Here is a 14244-nt window from a genome sequence, read left to right as displayed (position 1 = left end):
TTGCAATATTTCAAACTTTTTCACTATTGTTGTATTTGTTATGATGGTCTGTGATCAGTGATTACCCCTTGCTAAAAGCTCAGATGATGCTTAGAAATTTTTAGCAGTAAAGTATTTTTTAATTAAGGTATGTACATTGTTTTTTTAGACCTAACGCTATGGCACACTTAATAGACTACAGTATAGTAACATTTATATGCATTGGGAAACCAAAACATTCATTTGCCTCATTTATTATGCTATTTGCTTTATTGTCGTGGTCTGGAACCAAACCCGCAGTATCTCTGAGGTATGCCTATAATTGCTTTTGAGAGTTTTAGGAAAGATCCATAAAATATTTCCTAATTTTAGACTTTGAGATTGAGTGAGAATTATTTATTGTGTTGTTTGTGATGATGGTGATAAGGATGATGGACCAGCTACTTCATGAACTAACACTAAGGATTTAATTAATGAATTTCCTTTAGACCTCAGCAACTGTATTTCAGAGTCTAGGCCGTTAAGAGGTGAGTCTAGAAATACACTGAGTCAGAACTCCAGGTCAGGGGCGCCTGGGTGGCTCAGTTGGTTAAGCATCTGACTTGAGCTCAGGTCATGATCTCAGAGTCCTGGGATCGAGCCCTGTGTCAGGCTCACTGCTCAGCGAGGAGTCTGCTTCTCCCTCTGCCCTCCCTCTGCTTGTGCTCTCTTTCTCTTTCAAATAAGTAAATGAAAATCTTTAAAAAAAAAAAAAAAAGAAAGAAAGAAAGAAAAGAACTCCAGGTCAGCCACCTTCGCGTTCTTTATCTGAGAATGGTGTCAGTGATTCTTAGAGGAGGAATATGATACCCTTACCTCTATGATGCCAACTGTGAAGGCTACGCTGGGGAGCTGTATATCTTAAATCCGTAATTTCTGAATAGATGTAACATTTATCTACTTACATTTTTATTCTGAATTACTTTTCTGAGTTATGACATTTATTTGTTTAGTTAACTGTGTATCTTTTTTTGTTTTTTCCCTTAAAATTGAGACGTCACGACTGCCAGGATATATATCCTGGTTTTAGAGTTTTTTAGCTAGTTTTTTTAACTCAGTTTAGCTATATCTAAAGATTCCATAAGTTTTAGTTTATCTAGATAAAGACACTCTGATTTGAAAGAGAAGGTCATTTCTCTGGAAAGAAAGCCAACTAGCTAGCTCTAAAGGTTTAATGGTGTTTAAAACAATTTTAACAACCTCATAAAGAACATTCTAGTACCACTGATCACACTGAAAGATACAGATACATTTTAATGACTCAACAGGGTCCACTCGAGTTTGAAAGCCTATTCTAAAATTGTAGTAAAAAAGGTAAAAACATCTAAGTAAGCCTTATCAAAAAGCCTTGAGTAATTCTTTCTGTGAATAGTAATCATCTCTATCCCTACCCACTAACTCAGGTCATTAAAATGCTTTTTACAAAGTATTTAATTTTTTTTTTCCTTTGTGGAAATCATTTAATTCTGGTTGAGTCAGTGTATTCTGGACAGGCCTTCATATTTCTTTGCAGAGCTTCTCTTACCTTATCTTTGTCATCTTTGTTAACGTCCTTGGCTTTTGTAGGACTTCTCCACGCTCCTGGCTGGACAAAGTCTTTGTCCGGGGGGTCACCTCCAATACCATGCGCATAAGGAGATAAAGCTTAGCTCAGATTTAGCTCTTAATTCCTGTTCACTGAAGAATAAAGAAAATGATAATTTGACTCTATAGTTTTTCACTGTCCAGAGTTTTCAGAGAAGGAAATACCTTAAAATTTGTGGAATTCTTCAGTGTCCCTGAATTTTTCTTCTCACAGCAGAGCCTTTTCAGATTTGCCTTCCTCAATGAAAAATTGATATGTCGAATAACCATACTCAGATGAGCATCAGAACTAAAGACTGAAAGCTACTTTACAAAGTCGAGTTTTACAAAAGTAAAGAAAAATCATATATACTTATTTTACTCCCAAAGGCTAAATGTTTAAATCATACTTTTTGACTTAGGCAAACTGGATGAAAAGTTTGGAAGGAACAATTTACTCCTTTGTATAAAATACATTTGTAAAATACATGTAAAAATACATTTGTAAAATTCAAGCCTCTTTGAAACGTACTAACTTATTTCAGGTTCAAATCCCTGCCCTGTCACCTCCTAGCTGTGTGGCTTTGGACACATCACTCAATCTTTCCGTGCAGCGGTTTCCTCATCTGGAAGGAAAAAACTAGAGTATCTACAGTATCTATCTCATTGCATTTTTTTGGTATGGATTAAATGCAATTGGCACATAGTAATCGTCCCCCTCATCATCCGTTCCCCCCCACTGCCGTCAGTATGGGTATGTATTTAGCTAGAAGGGGAACATACCTAATTAAATCTCAGAAGAGGAGGAATTTAGTTAGTATACTATGCATCTCTTCACTCCATGATGGCGAACCAAAGGACCATCTGCTGAATAAGAGCTTGTTCTTCTAGAACACTCGATGTCTGATACAAGTATTTTCCCTTTGTCTTAAAGGTTCGTTGGGGTGATAAGGGATCTACTGAGGAAGGTGCGAGGCTAGAGAAAGCCAAAAATGCTGTGGTGAAGATTCCTGAAGAAGTTGAGGAGCCCGTCAGGCCGAGACCACCTCAGCCCAAACCCACATACCAGTCTCCTCAGACAAAGTGGTACACACCAATTAAGGTAATTGTTTCAATTTTCTGTGATTTAACTGAGAAACTGTAACTGGAGAAACGATGACTTCTTTAGCTGCCTGCAGGCAGACCATGGTGCATCCAGCAGCACTCATTCATTAGCCATCCTAGCAACTAACTCTTTCTCTGCGGCAAGAACCTTCGTTTTTGTTATTTATTTGTTTGCTTAATTTAGGAAAGAAATGATAGGAGGGGGGCGCCTGGGTGGCTCAGTCATTAAGCATCTGCCTTCGGCTCAGGTCATGATTCCAGGGTCCTGGGATCGAGCCCCGCATCAGGCTCCCTGCTTCGCGGGAAGCCTGCTTCTCCCTCTCCCATCCCCCCTGCTTGTGTTCCCTCTCTGGCTGTCTTTCTCTCTGTCAAATAAATAAAACCTTTAAAAAAAAAAAAAAGAAAAGAAATGATAGGAGGGAATCAGACTTTACCGTCTCCGTTTTATTATGTAGTGGATAGAGGTCGAAAACGTTGCCTAGGAATTTACAAGTCATGTTTCCCTTTAGGGTCGTCTTGATGCGCTCTGGGCTCTGTTGCGGCGGCAGTACGACCGTGTTTCCTTGATGCGGCCTCAGGAAGGCGATGAGGTTTGTATGTGGGGGTATGCTGGCACAGAGCTGAGGGCTTGGATCAGCATGATGCAGGTAGTGTAGTAATAATCGAAAAGAATTTTTAAAGCCCTCCCTACACTTGGGGAAGGAAGGAATTGTTGTCTTGTGCACGATCCTATTACATGGGGCGCTTCATAAATTATCCCCTGTTGTTAGAATACATCTTCAAACCATACTTCCTTCTCAAGGAATATGTACAAATTATGGTCTGTCACACGCATACTTTAATATGCACACTCACTGCTTCAGCCGTTGACTTGGACGACATCACATTCTGAGGTTTTGCCAAGTGGGAAGGACAGACTGGGGATTAGTAGTTAGAGTCTTTCTCTACCATTTACTGGCAGTGAAGCCCAGGGAACATGCAGAGCCTCCGTTTCTTCAGGTATAAATATATATTTCTGTGCCTTCAACAGTTGATGCAAACTAATTTCTTAAATATATCCGAGTGTCTTTCAGTAGTCCTCCCTTATCCACAGTTTCAGTTACCCATAGTCAACCATGGCCCAGAAGCAGATAACCCTCCTCTGACACATGTGCAGAAGGTCAGTAGTAGCCTAATGCTACGTCACAATGCCTACGTCATTCATCTCACTTCCTCTCATCACACAGACATTTTATCATCTTACATCATCACAAGAAGGGTAGGTATAGAACAATAGTATTTTGAGAGAGAGAGACCACATTTACATAACTTTTATTACAGTATATCACTGTAATTTTTCTATTTTATTATTAGGCATTTTTGCTAATCTCACTGCACTTAATTTATAAAGTAAACTTTATCATAGGTATGTATGTATAGGGAAAAACACAGTGTATATAGGTTTCGGTACTGTCTGTTGTTTCACGCATCCATTGGGGGTCTTGGAACGTATCACCTGTGGATAAGGGGGAACTATAATGCATTATAGAAATCTGTGATGGTGAGACACACACACACTCTCATTAAAAAAAAATACACACACACACACGTATATATGTATACATTTTCCCTACTGAGGAAGCCTATTTGATGTCTTTTGTTTATGGAAATTTGGCTAGAATTCCTCCGGTGTTAATGATTTCTTTAAATATGTTAGCACTGTTTTCTATAGTATCAATGTAAGAAAAATTGTTGAAAACATTTCCATTTGTAACAATGGACAGGTTTGGTTCAGACACAACACTCTTAGTAATAATAACAGGATCATTTCATTGTGTGTCAACATAATCATCATCCTGATCACCAAATCTGAAGTGAGTCAACTTTATTCACTTCAACTTCAGAGGACTTTAGGTTCATTCAGGTTTAATAGGCTATTTTTTTCAGGATGAAAAGATCAATGAAATGAGTATTTTACAGTGCCAAACTAAGTTATGTTCAGTGTTATATATTTATATATATAAAACAAAAACATCTAAATCTTTAAATTTTTACTTCTCTGAAATGAGGGTCATTTTCAAAACATCTGAGTTCAGCCATTTAGGAAATCCAGTTTGAGAATTCTCCCAACAGATCATTTATCTTTTGCTTGGACGATAGGTAGAGATAACCAGGTGGTGTATGAAGGAGCCTCTTTCATTACCAGACCACTCTGGTTAATAGTAAGTTCTTATGTTTGTTGAAATTTGTGCCTCTGTTTAAATTCATGATCTGAAGTTCTGCTTCTGGACCAACATATAGCAACTCTCTTTACTCTTTAATATGCTAGGCTTTCATTTTATGTGTTTTAAAATTGTTTTTGTGCATCACCTTCGTTTTCTCTCCCCCAGATTCAACATTAGTTCATTTGTTCAATAATTTTCACCTTTAAAAATGTTGAGTTTTGTGCCAGCACTAAAGATGTATTAGCTGGCAAAGGCAGACAGTGGTTCTAGCACTCTTGCCAATACAGTATATATTCTTTTAACTCTCATTTAAAATTTAGTTTTGTCTTTCATCGTTCCTACTAATTCTGATTTAATTCAGTAATTTTTGGATTATAAATGTGCACAAGTAATGACATCAGGTAATACTGAAGGGTAAGTGCAAACTGTAGTCTTTGCCCTTAAGAAACCTAAAACTTGCCTGGGAAACAAGACATACAGGAAAGTAATATTTATTCCAGAAGGTGATCTGAGCCATAATATAAGTAGGCATCGAGTACTCTTGAGTGCACAGAAGAAGAGAGGTTAACTCTCTCTGGAGGAACTTGGAAATGCTTCTTCAAAAATATAGGCCTTCTATCTTTAAATATGAGTAGAATTTCAACAGGTGGAGTTAGGTGGACTGAACTTTTCCATGGATGAAGCATCAAGAGCAAAGTCTCTGAGGCAGCCAAGAATACAATGATTTGTGGATTGCTAGATAATCTAGGGGTTGGGGATTGAAACCAGAATGATAGGTTGGTAATAGAAAAAAAGAAATCTTTAAGATTGGATAAATTGATATATTTGGTTTTTTAAATGATGAATTACACTCATTCATTCATTCAACAAATATTTATCTAGTGCCTACATGTACCAAGCACTTCGTTAGATACTAAATAAATTTAATATTTTTAAAAAATTATAGTGCTAGAAGGGTGCCTGGATGGGTCAGTCCATTAAGCCTCAGGCTCTTGGTCTCAGGTCTTGATCTCAGGGTCATGAGTTTCAAGCCCTGTGTTGGGCTCCACGCTAAAGCCTACTTAAAAAAAGAAAAAGAAAAAGAAAAAAATTATAGTGTTAGAATACTGTACATGTCCTAGCAGGTTAAATCATTATTTGTTTTTCCATGGTTTAAGAGTAATCTTTTCATTATTTTGACCATGATTTCTTTTGTTCTGGTAATTTGGCCATTCTTTTGTCTATTATAGCCCCAAAGACTTTTATTCTAACTCTTAAGTTCAAATTGTTTCAAAATTCAGAATTTTTCACATTTTAGGAATCTGATACAGTCCATACTTCATATATTTATGTAATGCAGCACCTTCTGATTACATTATTTAGACATTTTGCTACAGAAATATTAGTAACTGCAAGTAGACATAGACTATTAATAGTCTCAAGTTCAAGTCAGGGTTTGCTTCCAAATAAATTTTGGTGGCAAACTCAGCAGAAAACTTAAGAGTTTTCAAAGATTTTTTATTTCAAAGGTGTACATAAAAGATAGTAGATCTTTACTGCGTGTGATTAATTAAGTCTCCAGTTTTTCCACCATAAACCTATGTATGCTCCATCAAATATATATTATGATTGTATGTGTATCTGACACAGTATGACTTCGTCTTTTTTTCATAATGCTTTTTCTTGTATAGCTTTACTGCTTCCAGCATTTTGTCACCTGCAAGTTTTTGTTACTTATTTCAAACCACTGTTAAAGCCTCAATGTGGCACTCCATAAAAGTTTTCCCCACAGGCTGATAATCCAGTTAATTGACATTAGTATGGTAAAGCTAGGAACCCACCCAATAGTACAATCTTAGTTTGCCATCTTTTTTTTTTAATGATTTTTTTGGTGGGGGAGGGGCATACGGAGAGGGAGAGAATCTTAAGCAGGGTCCATGCCCAGCATAGAGCCCAACTAATCTCACAGCCCTGAGATCATGACCTGAGCTGAAATCAAGAGTTGGACGCTTAACCGACTTAGCCACCCAGGCACCCCTCAATTTACTATCGTATTCAAAAGGATATTTAATGAATTTTGTTAAATTATTTGCTGAATTTATGGTATAATGCATAGTATATTTCCTCATCTAACCAAACCAATGATGCAGAATTATTTAATCATGGAAATTAGGTAAGCTTGGCATGATTTGCCCTTTTGTTTCTGTTTCTTGCTAGTGAAACTTTATAATATTTATTATTTTTTAGACTGGGGATTGATGTCAAGTCTATTATAGTTATCAGCATATAACCTTTTTCCTTTAGACAACTTGGGAACACTTTGCCTTCCCTTCTTTTTATTTCCCATCTCCCATTTTCCATGTTTCGCAAAGATTATTAAGAATATCTGCATTTCTGTCAACTTCACATCATCAACCAGGTATTCTTTATTTGATATAATTAATTCCAATATAAACTTAACATCCCACATACATACATAACTATAACCTGTATTTTTTTAGAGATTATAGAATTACACAGCAAAAAACATTCCAATATGTTAGCAGAGTTACCATTCTGTACATTTTTAGGACAACTGAATGTTGCAAGAATGTTTTGTCCTTTGTGGATCTTAAAGGAGTAATAGTCATTCTCTTTCTTAAAAAAACAAGGCAAAACAAACTTAGTGCTGCTTGAGAGACAATAAAACAATTGTTTTCAGGTTGTGGCTGATGGTTCCAAAATAACAGAACCAATGCCTAGTCAACAGCATGTTTTCTACCTAGGAAAACAATCTTGTCATTTATTTATAAACTGTTTACTGCAGATTCTGCCTCTTGAGGGTTTAGTTTAATAAACAAATCAGCGTACGTAGAACTAAACCGGGAGTCAAGCACATTTCCTCTGCAAGTCCCGTCACGCTGAATTTCAAGCCAAATGCTCTCCTTTTATGGCTCAGAGGCCGCACCGGGCTCATTTGCAGAATAATTCACCGCTCAATCGAAGTCCTTGATCAAGTAATTGAAGTTCAGGCATAGACTATCAAAGCGGCGCGAGAAATCCCCGGCTCGGTCCCTGGCCCCCGCTCCCCTTGCGCGCCGCCAGCTCCTGTGGAGGTGGCGGGGTCCGCGCGCTGCGCACAGACCCGGCCCAGGCTTTGATTGTGGCTGCAAGTCCTCCGAGTCATGAATGTTTCAGCGCGCGGCGCGCGAGGTTAGGGCCGCGCGTCCAGGTGTAAGCTAGCAGGTTGTCGCCGACATCTGTTCGCAGCAGCGGCAGCCGCCTCCCCGGCCCGCAGCGAGCGGCCGGATTGTCAGCGGAGGTAGTTGAGAGCGGCAGAACCATTTTGGTCTCCCACTCGCTGCCTGGAGGCCTAAAACACCAAAGGTAGGGGTGGGGGTGGACACAGCTGCGCTCCCAAACTTGCCTTAGGCACAAATAAAGAGATCTAATGCAGTTTGACTCCGTTGCGGTGGGGAGACTAGGACAGAAAGCCACTTCAGAGACAACTTAACGCTGCAACATCTGCCGCCAAGTTTCCAGGGAGTGACGGGGGACAGCAGGTACAGATTGAAGTCTCCACATAAACAACCTCCATTAAGCCATGGACGCTTTTGAAGGGCCTCCATCAAACATGCTGGAGTCCGCAGCAGGAGTTTGTTTGGTTTTCAAAGCAGTGTTTTGTTTTTGCAATAACAAGGTAATTTATAAATCATGCATTACCATGCGTGCTCCTTTTTTATTTGAAAAGTGAGAGTTGGAGAAGCAGAAAAGGCAAAGAAAGAAGACAGCGCAACACTAGTTTGGAGTTGTTCCACGAACCAATTAAATCTCCGAGGAGCTTCTTGGCTGTGTAATCGAGGTTATGTTAACCTTCAGACCGCAATCCCTCATTCACCAGTAAACCCACGTAAATTTATACCCTGCAAGAGAAGAATCCTAATAATGGTGACACCCGTGAAGCGCATCCACTGTTTGTTTTGAAACTTGTATCATGGGGTTACTTACTTCATGGAGGTGAAAGGAAATTATTTTCCAGATGGATGTAAATTTTTAGTAAAACGAACCTGAGGAAATTCCATTAGCTTTAATTTTCTATTTATAAAGGCAGTATGCCTAGAGTTGGATATTAAACATGAAATTTTAAGTCGAAAATCAGAATTGCATGTTCAGGGAAGCATTTTTTCTTTTTGAGGCGTCTTCCCACTCTGTCACCTAGATTCAGCCGGAAAGAAATTCCAGAATGTGTATACTTTTCAGTGGGAATATTGCAAAAGCTCATGATTGGGCACACACTCATATGACATAATGAGAATTGGTTTAAATATTAGTCTGACAAATAAAGCTCCAGGGTATGGTAATATAATAGTCTGTGGTAATATAAACTGTTGTTATTATTAAAATTTAGGCCCCCTCACCCGAGGGAACACTTGCAAGGTTACTGGGAGATGAAGGAAAGGTGCTAACTCAAAGGTATCCTTTGGAGTGGGAGTAGCCAGGGAACAGCGGCCTGGGGACAGATGCTAGAGTGTGGCCAAGTTTTCATCAGTCAGCGGTGAAATAAGCAACAGAAGTGCATAGTGAGTTTCCAATTAAGCTAAATTTATTATGTTGAGAGGACTTTTATTAATTGTGCAGATATAATTTTCAGGTTTTAAAATGATTGATGGTAGCTGCTTTAAAAAAGGGGAAGTCCATTTTGACAGAACCTAATGTCCGTCCTCTGATTTTTAAAAAATCTACAGGAAAAAAAAAAAAATCTGAGAACATAGATAGCACAGGTTTATTTAAAAGACTCCAGAGAAACCTGATGACCTCAATGGCAAATAATTAAGGCTGCACCTTTTGTTTATATCTGTAGTTCTAGCTTATGCTCACTTCCCTGCCTGTCCTGCAGCTGAATTCTCATGTTCAAAACACACTGACCTCACTGTCTTCCAAGGCAGCTTCTTCGATGATCCTAACCCTCCCCAGGATCACTGTGAGGTCCAGCATGCTTACAAATCACCCAGTACTCGGTGCTATTAAACCACTTCATCTTCAGACTGAATTGCATTTTGGTAGCAGAGATCGAGTCCTACCCTGCCTTTAAGTTCCTCATCACATTTGCAGAATGTAAACCACTTGTGGGGTTTCTGAACAGATTAAAACCTTCACTCAAATGATTTGAAATTTGTTTTCAGTGCTTGGAATTATGCTGCTAATGACTGCATTTTTACACTTAGTTTTTAGTTTCCTTCTTAATATTTTGTGTCCTATAGCTGGACTTGGCAATGGATTTTTTAGGAGCTGTAAGAAAACCCTTTAATTTAGCCTGAGTCATTGAGGCCTTGTGTACACAAAATGCTCCTGGTACTTTCAGACCTTTTCCTTTTTTGAATTCTTAATTGAAAGAATAGAGAAAAATATCAAGATTTTTTTAAAACTCAAGCGATTGCTTACCTTTTATTTTTGTAAGGTCTGAAATTTTATATGATCGTTGAAACTAATTATGATTGACCTGACTGGGAAAACTACCATCAGATTTTTCTGCCCTTTGTGTTATCACTAGTAATCTTTCATTCTGATTATCTCTTGTCTTTATATTTTGGGGCATCCTTAAAATACCTGAAATATCCTGTTTAAATTAGTAGAAGTAATAGCTTTGGTTTATATAAATTTGAAAGATAAATTTTTACTAGAATAACACATGGACATGCCATTATTACTACAATCCCACTGAGTATGTGTATATATGTATATGTGTATGTTTACTATAAATATATCTGTGTATATACCTGTAGAACATATTTTCTCAGTGTGTATGTTATCAACTAATGCCTGTTTTAGTGGGAAATAATAATTTCATGAAATTGAGTACTTTTTTTCATACTATTTCTTAGGTTAATTATGGATGGCAAAAGTGTTGGCTCAGTTTGGTTCCCTAAAGTGAAATATAGAATATGTGAAATGTAATAATTTAAATTACCTAAGTAGTATAAGTAGAATCTGGATACTTAAATGGCTTCTTAACCCCCCAAGCCAGGCATAATTTGCATTTAGTGGCCTCATACATATTTTATGTATTAACTTATAAGTTTAGATTTTCTTCGTTAGATTGCTTGGTTAAAATTGATCAACAGCTTTTGACAGTCAAGAGACAAAAATTTTTATATTAGTGTAAATACTGTCTTCACAAATTAATGTGCTGATTTTAGAAATAAACTTTCTTTTTTCATCATCAGTGAGGTTTACTACTACTGTTTAGCTACACTAAAATAATACTTCAAAAAATATCATGACTTATTCCTGGTTGTTCAGGGCTAACTACATTATTTTCTTAGCCTTAATATACAACATTGCTGTAGAACATCTTGAGGACATCAATTAAATCATCTAACTGGGAGTAGAAATGTCAGCACAAATATAATTTTTGACTTTTTTTTAAATCCATTTTAAGTACTTTATGTATAGCTTTTTTACAGAGAATTAAATATATTTAAGTAAATCACTTTATAATTTCTAATAATTTACAAAATTATATTCAGTTTTCAATTTAGAGCTCAAAGGACCCAGTTGAAGGGGGAAAAATGCATTAAATTTTGTAGACAGTTTATTATTTTAACAAAGTACATTATGATGGTGCCTTCATGTCTACCAGACCCCCATTTATAAGTTTAGTTTAAGGAAAGCTTCATAACTCAGTTAAGGAAATTGGCTTGAGTAGGAAGATTTTATTGTTCCCTTATTCTTCAAAATGAATTTATATTAACACATTATATAAATATATACTTTAAGGAGAAATAAATGGTTTTTTTTTTGCTAAATATATTTCATTTTTATTTCTAAGTAAAATAAAATAGGATTTTTATAATACACACTTTTAATCTCTAAGACCTTTTTAAAATTGCTTCACATAATCTTTATATTTTCCATTAATTCTGCACTGAATCAAATTGCAACCTCTAACACTTGAGAAATTTGAAACTGATATAACTTTGAGGTATAGAATAAAAATGATTTACTATTGAAACTTTGCGAGAAATTGTGTTTGAGAATACCAGTAGACATTCACTTATTTACCATTATATGACTAGATTAAAAATTAGCTCTTAATTCAAAGGGTTATGAGGAATTTCTTGGGTTTTTTTCTTTTTTCTTCCTTTAAAATTAATGAAGTTGGGATAGTTTTTACAAACTTGTTCCCATTTCTTTTTTTTTAAAGATTTTATTTATTTATTTGACAGAGAGAGACACAGCGAGAGAGGGAACACAAGCAGGGGGAGTGGCAGAGGGAGAAGCAGGCTTCCCGCGGAGCGGGGAGCCCGATGCGGGGCTCGATCCCAGGACGCTGGGATCATGACCTGAGCCGAAGGCAGACGCTTAACGACTGAGCCACCCAGGCGCCCCAAACTTGTTCCCATTTCAAAACCATTTTACTCTCTGATATACCTCATATCTCTCTCCTTAGAGAGCTCTTTTCACTTTAAAAATACGGAAAAAAAGATGTATCTGATTTCTTAAACTTTAGATTCCCATAATGTTTCTTAGCAAGCAGGTTAGTATACTGAAAATAATTTGTATTATACCTATATTTTAGAATCTTCTCCACTACTAAGCACATTTTTTGTTTTGGATCAAAATTAGAGATTTCGAACCATTTTTTTCTTAAACCAAGCACTGTTTCCTGCTTACAGTAAATTCTTCTATTAGAGCCATTTCCTGGCACTAATGGTATCTTAACAAAGAGTTTATTATGAATTCAGTAAATTTTATTCAAATAGTATTAAGATCTATCCTAATGAGAATGGGCTATACACACAAAGGATTATATGGTTATGCAATTATCCACACTGATATCATATCATATCATATATCATATCAAATCATATCTTACTTGCCTAACAAAGTAAATCTGTAAAACATATTTCAATAAAGAATTCAAATAGCACATTTACATATCTAGTGTGCAGATAAAAGCTCTATCTAGAGTTAAGAGTGTTTACTCTCTGATTTCTTTCTCTACATCATTCATTTCTCTCTCTTCTCCTAACTTTGGCTGATTCCTAAGGTTTAACGGTTGGTCTCCTGTTATTCTCACAACTCACTCTTCTCTAGAGAGCACATGGACTCGCACTGCTTTGCTATCATCATTAACTACATTTTTAGACAATTCCCTCCTCTCTCCTAAATTCTACTTGCATATCTCTGAGAGCCTTCTTAGATGTCCTGTTGTCACCAGATCTCTATGTATGGCTTTCAAACTGTAGTTACTGTATAGCTTTTCTGTCTCTTATTCTCTCTGCTCTTCACCTGATGTATCTAAGTTGATGCCCAGCTGACTTCATGGTTCCCACAACTCAATGAGTAGGGTCGAGACTTCAGCTTTCTGTGTATGAAATCTTATGCCAACAAATCATAATATTTCACTATGATGCAAAAAATGAGCTATTGAGGAATATATGCATTAGACTAGTGATTCTTAAGAGATACATCGCTTTGACTTTGTACACTTTAAAAGTTTTTGTTATTGGGCGCCTGGGTGGCTCAGTTGGTTAAGCAACTGCCTTCGGCTCAGGTCATGATCCTGGAGTCCCTGGATCGAGTCCCGCATCAGGCTCCCTGCTCGGCGAGGAGCCTGCTTCTCCCTCTAACCCTCCCCCCTCTCATGTACTCTCTCTCTCATTCTCGCTCTCTCAAATAAATAAATAAATCTTTAAAAAAAAAAAAAAGTTTTTGTTATCATGACTTATGATTTTAGGTTCATGATTCTTTCCCTGAGACTAAGCTACTAAGAAAATCAAGACATCAGAGCAGTTCTGAAATTTGATAAATTTGAATTATTTCTTATAAAGATATGGCTGAGGATGCTGATACATAAAAATGTTATTTACATGGAGCTGAGATTTATCATTTTGAATGATAATTAACTTAATTTATAATTAAATCTATTAAACATTTTCTGAGTTATAAAAGTATGACACCATTTTCTTTTACGTGGAATTTTGAACAGATAAAGGCTTATCATTTTTATTAATTCTCCTTATCAAGATACGTTTATTATTTTATTGTTTTCAGTTGCATCGTTCTCATCTTTTTTTCTAAATCAGATTTAGTCTGCTGCATATTTGACCCAAGAAGAGTTTTCAGTGATTGGAGTTCTTGTGAGATCTGTATTTGTCCCAGTGAAATCATACATTAATGTCAGTCTCTTCCATAATCATCTCTGTGCAGGGCTGTATATGGCTTCTGCTACCTCTGAGTGCCTTGTTGGTCCAGGTTATAGAAATGCTGGCTCTTCTCCGCAGAGAGGAGAGGGCTGATGATTGAATTCAGTTCATACTCTCCAGAAGAGGTGTGACGGCTCTATCTGTCCTCTGAATCCAGATTTATGAACTAGTCCTATGCTCTTAACTAG

General features: G+C 36.9%; 1 protein-coding gene across 3 annotated transcripts in view; it reads left to right on the top strand.

Moving 5' to 3' along the window:
* Positions 1-14244, top strand: part of ANTXR2 (ANTXR cell adhesion molecule 2) — a 149574-nt gene that overhangs the window by 88428 nt on the left and 46902 nt on the right. For all 3 annotated transcript variants that reach the window (XM_036069401.2, XM_078068826.1, XM_078068825.1), the window contains 2 exons: positions 2516-2683; positions 3195-3275. In XM_036069401.2, coding sequence (XP_035925294.1) covers positions 2516-2683; positions 3195-3275 — 249 coding nt within the window. The remainder of the gene's footprint in view (positions 1-2515; positions 2684-3194; positions 3276-14244) is intronic.

This window comes from Halichoerus grypus, chromosome 3, assembly GCF_964656455.1.
Source record: "Halichoerus grypus chromosome 3, mHalGry1.hap1.1, whole genome shotgun sequence".
Classification (NCBI taxonomy): domain Eukaryota; kingdom Metazoa; phylum Chordata; class Mammalia; order Carnivora; family Phocidae; genus Halichoerus; species Halichoerus grypus.
The sequence above is the reverse complement of the archived record's forward strand: the minus strand, read 5'-3'. Positions and strand labels throughout refer to the sequence as shown.